The sequence below is a fragment of the Lontra canadensis genome, unplaced genomic scaffold (assembly GCF_010015895.1).
Source record: "Lontra canadensis isolate GAN:19392208 unplaced genomic scaffold, GSC_riverotter_1.0 scaffold91, whole genome shotgun sequence".
NCBI lineage: Eukaryota > Metazoa > Chordata > Mammalia > Carnivora > Mustelidae > Lontra > Lontra canadensis.
Genome location: NW_022631085.1, coordinates 2,082,807 through 2,100,651, shown reverse-complemented (window position 1 = coordinate 2,100,651; position 17,845 = coordinate 2,082,807). Strand labels below are relative to the sequence as shown.

Sequence of the window (17,845 nt, the reverse complement as noted above, 5' to 3'; positions counted from 1 at the left end):
TGTGGAAAAACTGTGGCATATAAGCTAGCCCTCAGTGGACCCTTAGATTTGTGGGAGTACAAGCTGATTGGGGACCCCAATCATCATGAAGACCATGGGCCACCAAGTCTGGTCAGGGTCCCAGGGTTTAGGCCCCTGACTCTACATCTCTTCTCAGAGTTCTTTTTTCCCCCCACCCTTGGAGGTCAAACCTGAGCCTGCTTTTTTCACATAAGGCAGAAGTGAGAGTCACATGGGAAGGGTTTGTTTCCTGGGGGCCAGGCACCGTCCTAAATGCCTTACAGAGATGACTTCTCTCAGGTCTCAAAACCAGCCCATGATGTAAATGTGGTCCTATCAGGCCCATTTTCCAGATGGGGACACTGAGGCAAGGTAGGTTAAATAACACCTGGCTCACAAGTGGGGAAGCAGACCAGAACCTGGGAAGTCTGGCCCTGGCATCTTCACTCCCGGTCACTCTACCACACTCATTCCCTCAGCATGTTCACTGCGGAGCCTCCGACCATGTCCAGATAGACGATATGTTCCCTCCACAATGAGGTCAGAGTCAGCCTGACCAGAGTCAGCCCATGGCTGGCCCTGCTGGAGTGTGTGGGCAGAGCTGACTGTGTCCCTGCAGCTCTCACTCCAGCCTCCCTGGCATCTTTCCACTCACTGGGCTCTTGCACATGCTCTATCTGTCCCTTAGAAAGCTCTTCCCCACAGCTCCTCAGATGACCAGTTCTCATCCTTCACATGGAGCTTAAATGCCACCTTCTCAGTGAAGCCTTCCCCAACAGTCTTCACTTGTGACGTCCCTGTCTCTCTGTTCTGTCTCTGCCCTCTGAATTTTCCTATAGACCACTGATCACAAACACCTGATTTGATGTTAATGTGTTTTGTGGTTCTCAGTGTCTACTTACTTCGTCATTAGAACAGGATGATAGTTGGGGGGCTGAGAGTATGGGGTCCGGAGCCTGTTGGCTTAGCTAAGAATCGCACACCCTTACCCAGCTTAACCAGCTGCATGGCTTTGGGGAAATTATTTAGTGTCTCCGTTCCTTAATTTGTAAAATGAACCCTCATAGGGTTGTGGTAAAGACTAAGCGGGAGAATATGTATTCAGTGTGAAGAAGAGAGTTTAGAAAGTAGCAAGTACTCAGTAAACAGTAGGTGTCATTCTGTCTGTATTTTCTCTCTCTCCCTGGAAGAGGGATGATGTCCGTCTTACTCACCACCATATTCTCCGCACACAGACTGAGCGTGTCCAAGATGCTGTCTAGAGCTCCTGAATGAGTGAATGGCCTGAGCCCCCTTGTTGTTCCAGACGTGACAGTTGACTCCAGCCCAGGTCAGGAAGGGGCAACAACCCACCCTGGACCTGAGAGAAAATGGCCAGCAGGGCTTCCGTGGAGCTGCCAGATTGGGTCCCAGTGAGCCAGATCCTTGCTGACTCATGGCAGGGGAAGATGATGTATTAATGCTGCTTGGACAGAATGAGAAAGATGGGCATGACACTTGTCACCTCTACCACCACAACCATGGACGTTGGTTACTAAAATAATCTGAGGGTGGGGTGCCCCACCCCAAGTAAAAAGAAATGAATCTTCAAAATCTTGGGAGATGAGATTCATTGTGAGGCTTGGGGCTTCTGTCCTTGGTGCTGAAGAATCATGGCTTTTCAGGACCCAGAGGTGTCTTCTTAGCTCCCTCTACTCATGCCTGCCTACCAAATCGCAGGAGAGAGGAGAGAGAGATGGAAATGTTAAATCTGTAGCTTGATGAAGGAAAAATATTAAGCATCTCGGTGAACACTTATGGAGCACTGTGGGTTTTCATGCTTTGTTCCGTGACTTTATTTTTTAACTAAGATGCTTAGGTTGTATTTATGCTAAAGGAGTAATCTGGATTCGGTGACAGATCACTGGACAGGAAAGAGAAGGGAGATTTTATTCCTAGGCTATGTGACTTTGGATGACTTTGAATCATACATCCACTCAGTGCGTTGGATTTTTTTTTTCCAGTCTATAGAGTTAATTATATTAGCTGATTGCTAAGATTGCTTCTTACTCAAACACGCTGTAAAATCTGAGGGGCAGAGTTCTTCCTTTTTGAACTCATTATAGGATAAGACAGTTCTGGAATAATTCTATACTCAATGAATATGCCAAGATTGTAGCCAGGGAATTAAGTGAGTTGCGACTTCTTCATTGTCTGCCTTTTCTGAGATCAGTTTCAAAGGCTACAGCAGCTTTCTTAACTGACCTCTTCACACACGGCTGAGAATCAGGACCCTTGTCCCCTTCGGATTTTCTCTGATGATTAGCTGAGTAGGGCTTGGTCCCTGTGACATCTCAATAGAATCATATTTGGTTATGACTTCGTTCCATGTTGTGACAATGAGGAAGTCTCCGGAAGGCAAACCGCCTATCCCTGAAAGCCTAGGAGGTAAAAACAAAGGCAGGGGATTCTGTGTTTTCCTTAGGTAGTCTGTTCTGAAGACTGAAGTTCTTGTGAGGTCTGACAGAAATCCTCCTCTAAGACCAACAATGAGTCTTTTCCTCTCGGACTTTGGATTCCTGCACAGCGTCTTTTTGAGGTAGAAGTTCTCACATCCTCTGCTTGAATGCTTTTGTAGGGACCCTGACAAACTGAGACAGAGGAAGAATGCAAGTTAAGAGGCTTGCATTGGATTCAGATTTGAATCCTGGACCACTAGTTTGCGACTTTGGAGAATGCTCTTAACCTTCTTGTGGTTCAGCTCCTCTGTCTGTCAAGGGTGTATTAGAAGAATCTGATACCTGGTTAACTAAGGGCTGCTACTTCCTGACTGAACAACTGACATGGCTGTTACTCTTTCCTTTATTCATTGGCTCAGTAAACACTTATTGAGCACCAGCTGAATGCTAGGTACTAGTCTAGGCACCAAGGATACAGTCATGAACAGAAATAGGCCAAGACAAACAAGCAAAGTACCCTCTGGCCCCTTGGGCTTACATCCAGTAAGGAGACAGTAAACTAAATAAGTGTCTTGTATATGATAATACAAAGTTTTAAATGCTATGAAGAAAACCAAAGCATGAAAGGGTGCTCAGGGGCATGAGGGACTGGGGAGGGTGCTGTTGCTCCGTAAGAAGGAACTGATGACATGTCAGTCCCTGGCCGGGATGAACAGTGCTTCCTAGACACTTAGCAGAGACCTTCGTAAACCTCACGTGTCACTCTTCCACGGCTGATTCAAGAGGTTGTCAGCACAGCTGTCATGGAGCCCATCCTCTAGAAGAGCAGACTGGCATTCCGGGAGGCCAGACCATCCCACATCTCATCTGTGAAAGCAGAGGCAGCCTCAGTACCCACATCCTCTCTGCGTCTCTTCAGTTGACCTTGTCGCCTACTCACATGACCATGTCACCTGGAGCTGAAACTAGAGAGGGAAGTGGCATCGGTCACCCTCTGTGTATTGGGCCCAGTGCTCAAGTAAATCTGCACCGCACCCCTTAGGTGAGAGAACCACACAGCTTTGACTGCTAAGCCAGCATTTATGAAAAGACACACCCAAGCATGCCCACTTCCCTTGATGTCCAGCCACATGCACAGAAACAAAAATGCAGATCCCTGCCCAAGCAGCGGATTCCTTTCCCCTGCTAGATGCCCAGACTCTTGGCCTCGGCCAGTCCTCCTAGTCCAGACCCCCTCTCAACCCTGGAACCGAGACCAGAGGGATTGTTTGTCTCTATTTACTCATAGTTAACCAAAGCATGTGTTTGCAGCTTATCCATTTTCAAATGCAGTAAATACAGCAACCAATCTCCCACCCATGAATATTTCATTTTGGAGATTACTGCATAAATATTGTATTTGGATATTATGGGGTGGGACATCACATTAAAATTGCAAGACGGTGCTATCCTCCCACATAATGGAACTCGAAATTAAAAGGCTGGTCTGTGGACAGAAAAGTTTTGCATGTCCTCACACCTGTATTTCATTTCTTCCTCTCTCTGGGTTAGTAGTCTTGGTTACCATGTAAGTTCTGATGGAAGTTATCTAAAACTTGAAGTCTTAAGCATGGTTAAATGTCTGCGATTGGACATTACTCTATAATTAGCATCAGCTGGAGCTGAGGTAGGATTTTTCTTTTACTAAACTCAGGGGCTTCCTTTAATGGACTCGTTTTAGAGCTGAGTTTTGTGGTCAGTGGAATGGGACAGTAAGCATATTGAAAACCTCCAACAGGTTACTCCCAGAGAGAACATGGCTTTGCGACCAGCTTGGATTTTATGCTTGGAAACACGTGCTGGGGAAAGAACAAGACTACCATCTTTGGATACCTGGGTCTTTTGGTTGGCTTGTGTCCTCAGAGCAGTCATCGGCCTTCTCTGGGTCCCAAGTTTCTGGCTGGAATTCCTGCCCCACACCTTCTTCCTAGGTAGATCAAAGTGACTTAGTTTTGCAACTGGAAAATGCCCAAGAGTGACCCAACCCGTGGTTATTATGTGTGGTGGCCCATGAGCTGGATTCAGGCTAGGGCTCTGTTTTATTTAGCCAGAAATACCTTTATTTATTTATTTTTTTTTAAAGAATTTGAGGGCTTTTAAAAAAAAAAAATGCTTTCTCTCCTTTGTTGACTCTGCCTCCCCTGTGGCCCTACACTCAGTCTGCCTCAGATGCTTCCATTATCACTCTGACCCCTGCAGATATTTTAGGCTGCAGTCGAGACCTAGCCCAACTTTGTCATTTTACCAAGGGGGAAGCCAAGACTCAGGGACATCGCTTCCCAGAGTCGCTCAGCTGGTTACTGGTAGAGCCACACCCCAGCATAGGTGAAAAGCACTTCTCAACAGAATTCAGTGTGTTTGCCATCATCAACACTATTATGACACTGTCATCATTTCTGTTAAGAATTCAGTGTTTTACATCATCATGCTCAGTGAGTGGCCAGTGTCTGGGGCAGGTCCCCCACTTGTGCAGAAGAAAGCACTGGGGCTGTGGATTTATTAGTGAGGGTTCACAGGGATCCCTCCAGGAGCTGTCAGTGGATTTGGGGAGGCCCAGCTGGAGGGATTCTCTGTAGAGTTCAGCATGTCCAGCACAGTGCGACTGTCTCAGCTCTTGGACCCTGCCACGTGGCATCACGATAGATCTTTCTGAGGGGCGCCTGGGTGGCTCAGTTGGTTAAGTGTTAGCTCTTGATTTCGGCTCTGGCCGTGATCTCAGGGTCATGGGATCAGGCCCTGTGCTGGGCTCCTTGCTCATCATGGAGTCTGCTTGGGATTGGCTCTCTCCCTCTCCCTTGCTCCTCCCCCTGCTTGCTTGCACTCTGTCTCTCTCTCTCTCTCTCTCAAAGAAATAAGATGGGGCTTTAAAAAAAAATAGACCTTTCCTGAGTTACTGCGTTGCACTATCCTAGGAACTGTGAGGAAGGCAGAAAGGAGGAATCCAAGGTCATTGCTAATGAGAGCAGAGTCTACCTGGGGGGAGACTGGTAACTCCCATCTGAAGACAGTGATGAGGTCTGCCACAGAGGTGCAAAGGCCTGTAGACATGTGACAAGGGATGTGGACTGGATTAGTGGAAGAGAAGTCTTAGTGTGCCACAGCCTGGCTGCCTGCTCTCTCTGGGGCCTGACAACATTCATATCCATCCTGGTAGTGATAAAAGTTTAAATTGTTCAGGAATGTATTAGGACTTTTTCAACTTCAAGTGACAGAATCCCATCTCCACGTGCCCTAAGCACATTACTGATGAGTCTGGTGGTGAGTCACGCATAGTGGGATCCCGGGTCTCAAGCCAAGTCACTAAGACTTAATCCCTCTCTCTCTCCCTGCTCCTCTGCTCCTACTCCTCCCCTCCCCTATTTCACTCTCCCTCTCCCCCTCTCTCCTTCCCGCTCCCTGTTTCTGTATTACTTCCACTGACAAACAGCTTTATACTCATGGTTACAGGATGGCTGCCAGCAGCGCTAGACTGACATTCTCCCAGCAAAAATGCCATCCTCCTTCCTGGTAGATCCAGCAAAAATCCAGGAGCCCGATGTCAGACTTACCTTGAGTTCCTCACCCATCCCTGAACCAGTTACGGCAGCTGGGCAGATGGAGAGCCCTCACTGACCAGCCTGGTCATGTCACCACCCCTGGTGCTGGGCATGGGGCGCCAATCCAAGCCAGCCGAGAGTCGGAGATAGGTGACTGTCTGAGGAACGACTAAGATATGCCTCCCAGAAAACTGAGGAGTGGATGCTGGATAGACAGAAACTCGTGATGTAGCCTTGAAAGCATTACGTTGGGGGAGGAAGGCAAATACAAACAGGCCGCATATCGTCTGCCTCACTCTCTCTGACGTGTCCAGCATAAGTAAACCCATGAATGCAGAAAACAGATCGGTGGTTTCCAGAAGGCAGAGGGATGGGGAGAGTGACTGCTTATGGGTATAGGGTCTCCTTGCACGGTGGGTGGGGGGGGGGTGTGTGTGCTGAAATATTTTGAAACTACATACCCCAGCATCATGTATGTACAAATGCCACGGAATTGTACACATTAAAATGGTTGATCTTCTGTTGTATGAGCTGGAGAAGCAGCGAACTCCCTGGGTCAGGAGAACTCTCGGGAGCAGGCTCCCAGACTGATAACTAGCCTTTGAGGAGCAGGAACATCCTTCCTTCTGGTCCGTCCCGCCCCACACCAGGCCAGCACAGTAGGTGTGCAGTTCCCAGTAACAGCAGAGGAGCTGAGGGTTCGCGCCAGAAGGCTTGGTTCTAGTTCTGCCCATGCTCCCAACACCTCTGGCTTTACCAGTCCTTTGATCTTTGGTTTCTGCAACTACAAAATAGGAAGTACCAGTTCTGCTCTGCCTGCATTGCAAATCCCAAATACACACACACACACACACACACACACACACACAGAGTCTAGAATAGGAGTTACTACTCTGGGGTTCATGGAGAGAACTCAAGAGTTCATAACTTCAGCTGGGAAGAGAATTATCTTGGTTTTCACTAAACTCTAATTAAAATCCAGCTAAATAGAGGTAACACACCACAACAGCATTAGTCGTAGCCATTAGGAGTCACAGATTTTCATACCACATTAGGGTCGTGCATATACCTCTAAGTGTCACTTATGCTCACCCCTTCTGCAAAATTACGGTAGTTATTAGATCCACCGTGAGATTGTGTTATCTCATGTGTTCAAAAAAGAAATACACGTGGTTATCATAAATGCAATGTTTTTTTTTAAGATTTTTATTTATCTATTTGACAGAGAGAAAGATCACAAGTAGGCAGAGAGAGAGGGGGGGAAGCAGGCTCCCTGCTGAGCAGAGAGCCCGATGCGGGGCTCGATCCCAGGACCCTGAGATCATGACCCGAGGTGAAGGCAGAGGCTTTAACCCACTGAGCCACCCAGGCACCCCAAATGCAGTGTTTTTTAAAAATCTTCTGTGATCCTGTATTTAATGTGTGAATCCAAAGCACACAAATTAGTGGATCGTAACTTTGGTGTTTGTCAAAGAGACATAATCCTGCCTGTTTTGAGGTGTGCCTTTAAGAGCATGATTCCGAGGTGAACAGCCAGAGGCTGTGATCGCCCAACTGCCGAGGCATTCGTGGCACGAAAAGGTGATTTCCGAAAGTTCTGCAAAGGCGGAAGCAGGTGGTCATTGCACTGTTCTTGTGCCGTCAAATCCCTTGAATGTTCTAAGCCTTGGGGTCCTCAGCTGTAAAATGGGCATAATGGCAGTGCCCGCCTCATAGGGGTATAGTGACCTGTCTCACTTCAGAAGAACAGGGGAGAAGCTATATACAGAGCCCCTCCCTGGCTCGATCCCTGGCATACAGTACATATTGGGCACAAATGCCCAATATATGCATTTATTGCCCTGATTATGCTATTTCATTTGGATTCTGTGCACCTTTGGGCTGAAGGGCGACTCTGTCTTTCCCAGGTTCATCCGAAAGCAGGGTCTGGACCGGCTCTTCCTGGAGTGTGACGCCCACATGTGGCGCCTGGGGGACCGGCGAATCCCAGAGGGCATTGCTGTGGATGGAGGTTCCGATTGGTTCCTGCTGAACCGGAAGTTTGTGGAGTACGTGACCTTCTCCACAGACGATCTGGTGACCAAGATGAAGCAGTTTTACTCCTACACCCTGCTTCCTGCTGAGGTGAGTTGTGTAGGGGAAAAGTCCCCGAGCAGGGTGGGGGCTGGCTCTAGCCTTTGGAGCAACACGGAAGCTGAATTTTGGCGGAAGGTTTGGCAAAGCCATGCTGGGTCCGGTACGTAGTCCTCCAAACAGCCAGATGAAGGTGGAGAACTAGTCCTTGCTGTCATAGCAGGTCCCCGGTCCCCCTCCGGTCTGCAGGGTGGGTGTGTGGAATACACAGACTCACGACACCGCCACCAGCAGTTCCATGGCATCTTTGTGCAAAGTAGAAAGGGCAGTCCTTCCTTAAGACACTTGGGTCCCATTCATCGTAAAAATCATCATGATATACTGATTTTGTTAGAACAGGACACTTCACTGACACTTTCCACAAAACTTTTGTTGAAAGAAAGAAAGAAAGAAGGAAGGAAGGAAGGAAGGAAAGAAAGAAAGAAGGAAAGAAAGAAGGAAGGAAGGAAAGAAAGAAGGAAAGAAAGAAGGAAGGAAGGAAAGAAAGAAAGAAGGAAAGAAAGGAAAGAAGGAAGGAAGGAAAGAAAGAAAGGAAGAAAGAAAGAAAGAAAAAACCTCTTATACTTACCATGTTGATGGTGCCCCACTAGGGTTGTGCAGTATGTGGCCTGCGCAACTGTATGTGCTGGATTTTTCAGGACATACCCACATAACCTTTTGACAGATCCTTCACCGTCATCAATCCTGTAATACCCACTTTTTCAACAAGAATACCTTTTCTAATTTTGAGTATTTGTCTGTCATTCCCTGACAGATAGACGGTAATGTTGGCTTCTTCATTCACAAATGGAAATTCCAGTGATTCTAAAGACAAAGCCAGGGCTTCTGCTGGACCTGCACTAGCCCCCATACTGACAGCCATTGGGACGCAGCATTTCCTGATGACTTTTAGAAGCATTTGAAAAGCTCCAGGGAGCCTGTCACCACTTTTCAGACTCAGTGCGGGGAAGGTGTCTTAGTTCAAACTGCTATAATGAAGTACCACAGAGTAGGTGACTTATACACAACAAGAATTTACTTCTCACAGTTCTGAAGGCTGTAAGTCTGAGGTCGGGGTATGAGAGTGGTCGGTTTCTAGGGAGGGCCCTGTTCCAGGCTGCAGACTGCTACCGGCTGTTCATATGCCCCAAGGGACGAGGGAGCTCTCTGGGGCCCCTTTTATCTGGGCATGAATCCCATTCATGAGGTTTCCACCCTTCTCGTCTAATCACCTCCCAGAGGCCCTCACCTCCTAACACTCACATCATGGGGCTGGGATTTCAACCCATGGGTCTCGGACGAGCCAGAAACATGCAGTCCATTGCAGAAGCCCAGTTGCACAGGGTTGCAGACTGTTCGGAAACAGTCCCCAGCTCCATCCAGAAGTAGTGGGGACCCAGTTCTGAAATGGCGCCACTGACAGGCCAGCAGCCTTCTTCTCAGACCTGCTCTGACCTCCGATTCGCTTCCATCCCAGTTTCTGACTTCAGAAAACTCCAGAGCTGGTGGCACATCTCTTGAGCCCGTGACACCTCGCATGAATGGTCTACTACCATTTCCTCCGGGTGGTGCCCCAGGTTCAGGCTGCGTTTCTAGGCCAGATGAGACAACATTTGATGGTTCCCACATCCCTCACCAACATCTGGGGCAGTGCCAAGCTGGTAGGGCTGACCGCCCACATCACTCCAGAGGGATGATGAGCTTGTCATCACTAGGCCCAGGTTTACTATTCTGCACACACATTCGGTAATCAGCTTTTAATCCTATTTCCACGAAAATCACCTTTTCTCTCAATGCCGATAACCTCCTCATCCATTATCTCACAGGGAATTTCCGTATCATTATGAAAGGACACAGGGCAATCGGTAATTGGGAACTTTTCCCCACCGCTTGATGGATAATATGTGCCTCTGTGGGCTTGTAGACAATTCAAGCTTAAAATCCAGGTTCACAGGCATATGTCATTTAGCAGCACAGGGAGGGAGGTTGGAGGGGGAGCGTGGAACCTCGATTTGCCCATCCACCCATTGAGAAGAGACCGTGTGGGGCTCTGGTTGTTTTAATCAAGATGCGCATCCCGATGCTGGCTCTCTCCGTCATAGCCCCGCCCCAGCATACGGGCGCTTCATACCCCAGCATCCCTGCTGTGCCTTCCTTTCTCCCAGACCACCACCAGGAAACCACTTTAGAATAAATCTAAAGGCTGAGCCATAAATTTGTCACAGGCAGACTCGTATCCCCCAACAGCTTCCCTGAGGGAGCAGAGATCAGGGCAGAATGTATCTGCCTCATATCTGGGGTTGTTATAAAATAGTGTCCAACTAGAAGTCTGTCTGCCTGCCTGCCTGTCTGTCTGTCTGTCTCTGTCTCTCTCTCTCAGAAGCTACAACCATGTTTCTCGTCTCTGGTCTCTTTCTCCACTCTCAGCGTTGCTTCTTTCTCAGATTCTTAGGAGAGATAGGCCAAGAGTCTTAGGGTTAGCAGAGACCCGTGAAGCCTGGTTCAGCACCATGGACAGCAAGCAGCCCTGGCCCGCCCCTCCCTGTGCTGGAAAGCAGGAGGGGTGCCTGGGACAACCTTTCAGCCCTGGGACTGCTACACCCGTTAATCTGGCTTCCCTTACCCAGGGGTGAAATGCCAGAGCATCAGTCTTTGTTCTCAAGATATCTCAGACTGGAGTCCCTTTGGTGTCAGACTGTTTGCAAAGCACGAGCCCTATTGGCCCAGGATTTCTAGAAAACTGTCACATGTTTCCTGTGGTTCCCATGTGTGGACGTGACCGGAGGGACTTTTTCTCTCTGCCAGGCAGACAGAAGATGTCCTGAATGATAAGAAACATCTTGAAATCAGATTGTAGACTGCTGGGGAAAGAGAGTTTAGAGAAACACCTGGAGCGTTGGTCTCCCAAGCAGAATTCAGCCACTCTGGACCAAACATCCCATGTGCCCTGAGTCGGACCAGGTGGTGGCTACACCCTTTGCAGAGATGACCGAGGAGCCTCCCGAGAGAGTCCCTGTACAGTCCCGTGGTGCTGGGGAGGGAGGCCGGAGGAGGCCTCAGGCCGGTTCCTTCCCTCTCTCCTTTGCAGTCCTTCTTCCACACGGTCCTGGAGAACAGCCCCCACTGTGACACGATGGTGGACAACAACCTGCGCATCACCAACTGGAACCGGAAGCTGGGCTGCAAGTGCCAGTACAAGCACATCGTGGACTGGTGCGGCTGCTCGCCCAACGACTTCAAGCCGCAGGACTTCCACCGCTTCCAGGTGAGCCCTCAGCCCCGCCCCCACACCTCTCGGCCAGTGTTGGCGGTCATCCGAGGCCTGGCTGGTGTGGCATCTTGTGCCATGGTGTCCGGCCCTGGCTGCTGGCAGTAGCGGTGACGGCCAGAGCAGGGCTCGCCGTTCGTCGCCCCCCACCCCCCCCCATGCTGGAGCAGCTCTAAGCATTTGGCCTGTATTGATGCGTGAACCCCACCCACCCACCATCAAGCTTAGATGGGTACATAGAGACAGTGTTATTGTTTATCTGTTTTAGAGATGGAGAAACTGAGGGACAGAAGGGTCAAAAAACTTGTTTGAGGTCATTCAGGCAATGTATGTTTCCATGTCCATTTCTCCGTGCTGCCTTTCAATCAGTCCCCTGAAATACAAAGTTCAGTGTGCCTGGGGCAGAGCTTCTCCTCAGCAATCTTAACATGGCGGCTGGGTCAGTCTCTGCCGCAGGGGGCACCGTCCTGTGCCTCGCTGCGTGGTCAGCGTCCTTGGTTCTGGCCACTTGATCTGGTAGCACGCTCCAGTTGTGATGACCAGAAGTGGCTTTAGACATTGCCACATGTCCCCTGGAGGCAAACTCACCCCCAGTTAAGAACTGCTAGTCTCTGGTAAAGTCTGGGAATTTTTATTTTAAACATGTTAGACTCTAGAAAATTCTGATGAGCAGCCATATTTGGAAACCACCTTGCTCTGTGGACGTAAAGGAGGAAGAGGAGGTAGAAGCGTTAGTACTATCTCAGTGTCTCTGTGTGGCCTGGCCATTTACGGTTTTGGGGAGAGCAAAGGGCAAGGGGTGGTCAGTGTTTCACCTTCCATGAGCCTCGAGGATGTCTTGGTCCCCAGACTTGTTTGGGATGGCAACCTCTCTCCATCCCGTGGGACTGCCCCTCCTGCACCCTGTAGGCCAGTACCCTGAGGCTCTCCCTCCTCTTCCCCTCCACCATGCCCTCACCCCTGCTGCGGAGAGCACAGACAGGAAGCCCCAGAATGGTTAGACACATCGCTCTGAGGTCACAAGACCCACCATGTGGAGAGGGCATACTTCTTCCCCAAGCAGTAGCCCAGAGGGCGGCAGGGAGCCACAGGGCAGGTCGAGAAGCCAGGCTGAGGTGCCCCCACCGACTCAGTCCAGCAAGTAACAGAACCCTCCGGAGGAGGGCACGGGCTGCCCAAATGGAGCTTCTTGTCTCTGAGCCTGGCTTCTCTCCTGGGCATGTGGTCCGCAGACCATCCGCCTCAGCCTCACCAAGGAGCTTGTTAGAAGTACAGTATCTCTGCCCCCCACCCCCAAGTGCTCGGTCAGAATCTGCATATAAATAAGATTCTCCAAGTGACTGGGAGGTTCCTTATATTAGAGAAGCATGGGGTAGGAGTCTCTTCTGTCCCCAGGCTGTGTGCCAGACACTCTGTGGGCGTTGGCTTCCCTGGGGCAGGCAACATCCCCATGGTGAAGCTGGGAAAACTGAGGCACAGAGGGGCAAACTTTCTTGTCCTTCAACACACAGTGGAGTGGTAGGGCTGGGGGTCCCTCCCAGGTGCATCCAGCTGCAGCCCTGGGCTTTTTCCCCCAGATCCCGTGGCCACCCTGGTTCTGTGCCTACACAGGTGCAGAACACACAGCAGGTGTCCTCTCGTTATTCAGTTTCCCTTCAGGTGCCCATCTGACGTCTCGCACCCCTGTCAGCGGTTGCTGCCATAAGTATTTCTTTAGGCCTATTTTTGATCGCAGATTAAGAGCTACCCATGGACCTCCTCAAACCCGTGTTAATTTAGGTATGAACTTGGGTGACATTTCATGCCTTTGTCTATGCAGAAAGGATCCGCTGAGCAGAAAGAGTGTGGCAGGGGAAGTATTTGACCTATTCAAAAGGCAAAAAGGAAAAAAAAAAAAAAGATTCCTGGTTTTGTAGAGAACCAGTTGTTGCCCTTGAGGCAAAGAACCTTCATCATTTAGAGCAAGCAGGTGGGTGGTTCTGGAGAGCATTGCCTCCTGGCTGGGCAGCCTTTGCATTTAGCCCCAAGCCTCCCGGGGACATCGTGGTCTCTGGTACAAAGACAGGCCAACACAGAGACCTCGCACGTGCTCCCAGCTCTTTCTTTCCTGGTAAACAAAGATCCAGAATATCCCTCCACATCTAGATGCAAGAAACTGCTGCTTGTAAGGAACCCAGAGTTCTTGTTCGAAGAAGAGTGGTAAATATAGACATGTACCCTTTTAGGAGATCCAGCTGTGAATAATCACAAGCAGAGAACAGAGGCTGCCTGGCCCCCGAGTCCACTTCTCTGCCCCCAGAACACGAAGCCCCTTGGTGCAGGCTTCAGGTGGTAGTGACAGTAGATCCTAATAGCAGATGACCCTGTGCGCCAGACTCTATGCTGAGTAGCTCTGTGATGATTCCCATTTCAGTGATGAGGAAGCTGAGGCCGTGGGTGATTTCCCCAAAGACCTCTACACCTAGAAAGTAGCAGAGTAAGGATGTGAACCCAAGTGGTCTCTTTCAGCGCTGCTGCAAGGGAACTGAATTCTGACCCTCCACCACAGAGAGGGCTAGAATATTATTAAATATTATCCACAGGCCACCATAGGGTTCATAAAGCAGGAAGGCGAGGAGATGTTCAGCATAATACCAAGGATGTTTGTTTACTCAGCAGCTCAGTCCTGGGATAAGGCAGTAGAAAGAGATGGGGCTTGAGTCATCAGACGGTTCGAATCCTGCGCATGTGTGAGTTTGTATCCGTCACTTCCCCTTTCTGAGCTCAGTTTCCTTATACGTAAAATGGGGTCATGAGGCCTGCTTCGCAGAGCTGATGGAAGAGTGCGAGGCGGTGACATGACGCAGGGTGGATAAGTCCCTTGCCCTCTTTGGGCCTCTCTTTCCTTGAAAACTTGGTTTACCTAAGTGGTCCTCATGATCACCTGGGAAACTTTTTTGGTTATAGATTCCTAAACCTCATTTCCAGGGATGTTGACTCCATAGGTCTTGGGGAAGGACTCCAGAATCCGAATTTTCTTTTTCTTCAGAGTGGGAGGTGGCGGAGGACCAGAGGGAGATGGAGAGAGAAACTTGTAAGCAGGTTTCTTGTACAGTGCAGAGCCCAACGCAGGGCTCGATCTCACGACCCTGAGACCATGACCTGAGCCAAAATCAAGAGTCTGACACTTAACCCACTGAGCCCCCCAAGTGCCCCCAGAATCTGGATTTTTTTTTAAAGCTATTCAGTTGGTGGTGGTGTGCAGCCCCGGTTCCGGTGTCACTTACATTTCTTCAAACCTCAGCAAACGAATCCCCCCAAAACCTGTTAAGAATGTAGATTCCTAAGCGCCCCTTGCAGACACTCCAACCAGTACATCTGGGACGTTCCTTATGAGTCTCTAAATCAGCAGCAATGCCCATGAGGCAACAGGGAGTAGTGGGGACTGAGGTGAGCGGAAGCGTCCGTGCCCATCTACAGGGGCAGCTTCCCCTCAGCTTCAGCCCATCGTTCCTGTCTAGGAACATGGGCCTGGGGTTGCCAGGTCTATTTCTGCTTAAATGGAAGCCAGAAGTTGTTTCTGTGAACTCTGGTACCTTTTAACTGTTGCCAGCTAATTCAACTTTCAAACACTCTGCTGGACAACTGAAATATATCCGTGGGCTGTACTTGCCCTGGACCTCCAGCTAAATGATTTCTGAGATCTATCTCCGCTCTAAACATCTAGGAGGTCATTTATTTAATGGGCATTTAAATGACGCTGACTGTGTGCCCACCACTGCTTTAAGTGCTCTACAAACAATTCACTCAGTCCCATCAAACCTCTCCTTATCTCCATGTTACAACGAGGACACTGAGGACAGAGATTAGTAAGTGTCAGAACTGGGATTTGGGTCCGAACAGGCTGGCGGCAGAGAGCCCTGCTCCTAAAACCCCCGCTTGCCGACAGTGCTCTTTATTCCCCGCCCCGAGCACAGCAGACAGCCAGGCCAACCTTCTTTGCCCGAAAATTTGAAGCCGTGGTGAATCAGGAAATCATCGGGCAGCTGGACTATTACCTGTACGGGAACTACCCCGCGGGCACCCCAGGACTCCGCTCCTACTGGGAGAACGTGTACGACGAGCCGGACGGCACCCACAGCCTGAGCGACGTGGCGCTTACCTTGTATCACGCCTTCGCCCGCCTGGGCCTCCGACGGGCCGAGTCGTCGCTGCACGTGTCGGGGGAGAGCAGCTGCCGGTGAGCCCGTGGGGGTGGCGAGGGGGCAGGGGAAGGGCAGGATGGGCAGGCTCCGGGGTGCAGGAGGGGCGCACAGCACGGGAAGGAGGGAGCCAGGGCGGGGGAGGGGGTAGTGGCGTGCTTCTCCCTGTCTTCCGTGACCTAAAAAGCATCCGAACCGTCCCAGTGGTCCGAGCTCCAGTCCGTCCACTCTAAGCCACGGTCCCACGACTACCCGCGCGGAACACCAGGGTCTCCCGTTTACCTGTGTCCTGGCGGTGCACGCGTTCTTCATGCTAAGTCTGTGTATCTGAGAAGGAAGCTTTCTGTCCCCATTAATTAGTCGTGTTTGCCTTAGATGGATGGGAACCATGAAAATACAGACCTTTGGTTTGTTTAATTTTTCTTACAGAGAATGTCAAATACTATGAAATAGTAGTATTTCATATTCTTACCCTCAACACCCAGTTCTAGCGATTTCTAGCTCCAGGCCCACTTAGCCCTCCTTCCAGATCAGTTTGGAGGAAGCAAAGCCCAGACGGCCTCTCATCTGAGCCACGAGTATTTTAATACATATCTCTGAAAAATAAAGGCTCCTTTCTAAAACGCAGCCATACTGTGGTTGGCCAACCTAAAAATATAACCAGAAACATTGTTAAAATGCAGACCTATTATTTAAGACGTTCCGGGATCCCTTAGAGTCATCTCACCCCCAACTAGCGCGTACCAGCTGACACTTTAAGAGTGTCCTAGAATGCACAGAAAGGAGAGGGGGACGTAGGACAGCAGTCCACCGTCACCCTCCACCCCGCCTTCCCTAAGCCAGCCAGCTAGCCCTTATCATCTTGTGTCCCTTCTCTTCCCTACAGCAGTATGCACTGCGGGTATTTACATAATGCAGTAAGAATTTGAGTCCTTTTTTTTTTATTCGTTGTAACATTAGTCCCCTTTCCCCACGCCGCTCTGCAGCTTCCCTAATGATAATGAGCCTTTTCGATGCCTGCAAGGATTCCAGAGTTTGCCTAATCCAGTCCTTCCCTGTTGCATTGTCAGTAATGGACCATTGTAAACAATGCTCTGATGACGATCTTTGTGCAGAAGCCTCTTTCTTTTCCTTTCCTTCTCCTGATTATTTCCTTAGGATGGATTCCCAGAAGTGCCTCTAATCATTCTCCTCCTCTTGTTCTCCTCTTTCAACAGCAAAGAGAAAACCTGCTTTGTTTTGTTTTGTTTGTTTTTTGAGCCACACCCTTGTCTACACTGAGGCCTCCCCTGGTGTCCCTCCTTGCCCTCCTCTTCCCTCTTCTGGGGAGTGGACAGAGAAGAAAGAGGAACCATTTTGTTCCCTAAAAGCCTGAAAACACGGCAAAGTGTCCGCCCGGTGTCCAGTGTGTAGTCAGCCGGGCTGTGGGGCTACGGCAAGCCGGCTTCCACTCATTCCATCCTCCGGGCCTCGGACTTCTGCTCCTCTCCCGGCAGGTTCTAGTCTGGTTTGAAGGGAGACCAGGGCGAGTTAAAAAGCCAGGACTGTACTTTACTACCTGTTGACCTTGGACAAGCCATTAACCTCTCCGTGCCTCATTCCCTCATCTGTAAGATGGGTGCAGTAGTAATAAGCCTCATAGCATACGGTGATGTGGGTTTTAACAAAGACCATCTTCAAACACTGCCGTATGAGTTACGTGTTACTGTTAGTGTCATCCCTGTGTTAACAGTGTTTTACATGCTAAGTGCTCAGTAAGTGCGCGTGTCCCTGTGGATATCTCCGTTGTGTTACCGTGAAGTTGTCACAAGCAGTCAACAGTGAGCCGGGTTTGGGAACTGCACGCTCCCTGACCGGTGGTGTGAACTGATCCTCTGTTTCCTGTCTCTGTTTCTGTTTCCTGTTTCCTGTCTCTGTTTCTCTGTCTCTGTTTCCTGACTGTCCCTGTTTCCCCTTGCTCTGCAGGGTCTCTGTGCAGCCCACCCTTCCCCACTCGTTAAAGGTCAGCTCCAGTGCCAAATCCTCTGGGAAGCTCCTGGGGCTCCCCCTCCCAAGCTGAAAGGAGCTCAGACTTCCTCCAGCACTCCCATGGCAGATAGCTACAGTGCCAGGGGTCAGGGTCATCCACGAGTGTCTTTCCCTTCTGCTAGTCAGGGACAGAATCCTGGCCCACAGAGCAACCGCGTGCATCGCTGTAGGTAACACGTGCCCCACGCTTGGGAGGTGAATGTTGTTCACGAACAGTTGTAGTCCCAGACTTTACAGAATTTA

At 49.9% G+C, this 17,845-nt stretch overlaps 1 protein-coding gene across 1 annotated transcript in view; it reads left to right on the top strand.

The window, feature by feature from the left end:
• The window catches only part of XYLT1 (xylosyltransferase 1), a 294,235-nt gene that overhangs the window by 262,468 nt on the left and 13,922 nt on the right, over window positions 1-17,845 (top strand). Inside the window, exons 7-9 of the mRNA XM_032836219.1 lie at window positions 7,921-8,137; window positions 11,214-11,390; window positions 15,350-15,612. Of these exons, the coding sequence (XP_032692110.1) occupies window positions 7,921-8,137; window positions 11,214-11,390; window positions 15,350-15,612 (657 nt within the window). The remainder of the gene's footprint in view (window positions 1-7,920; window positions 8,138-11,213; window positions 11,391-15,349; window positions 15,613-17,845) is intronic.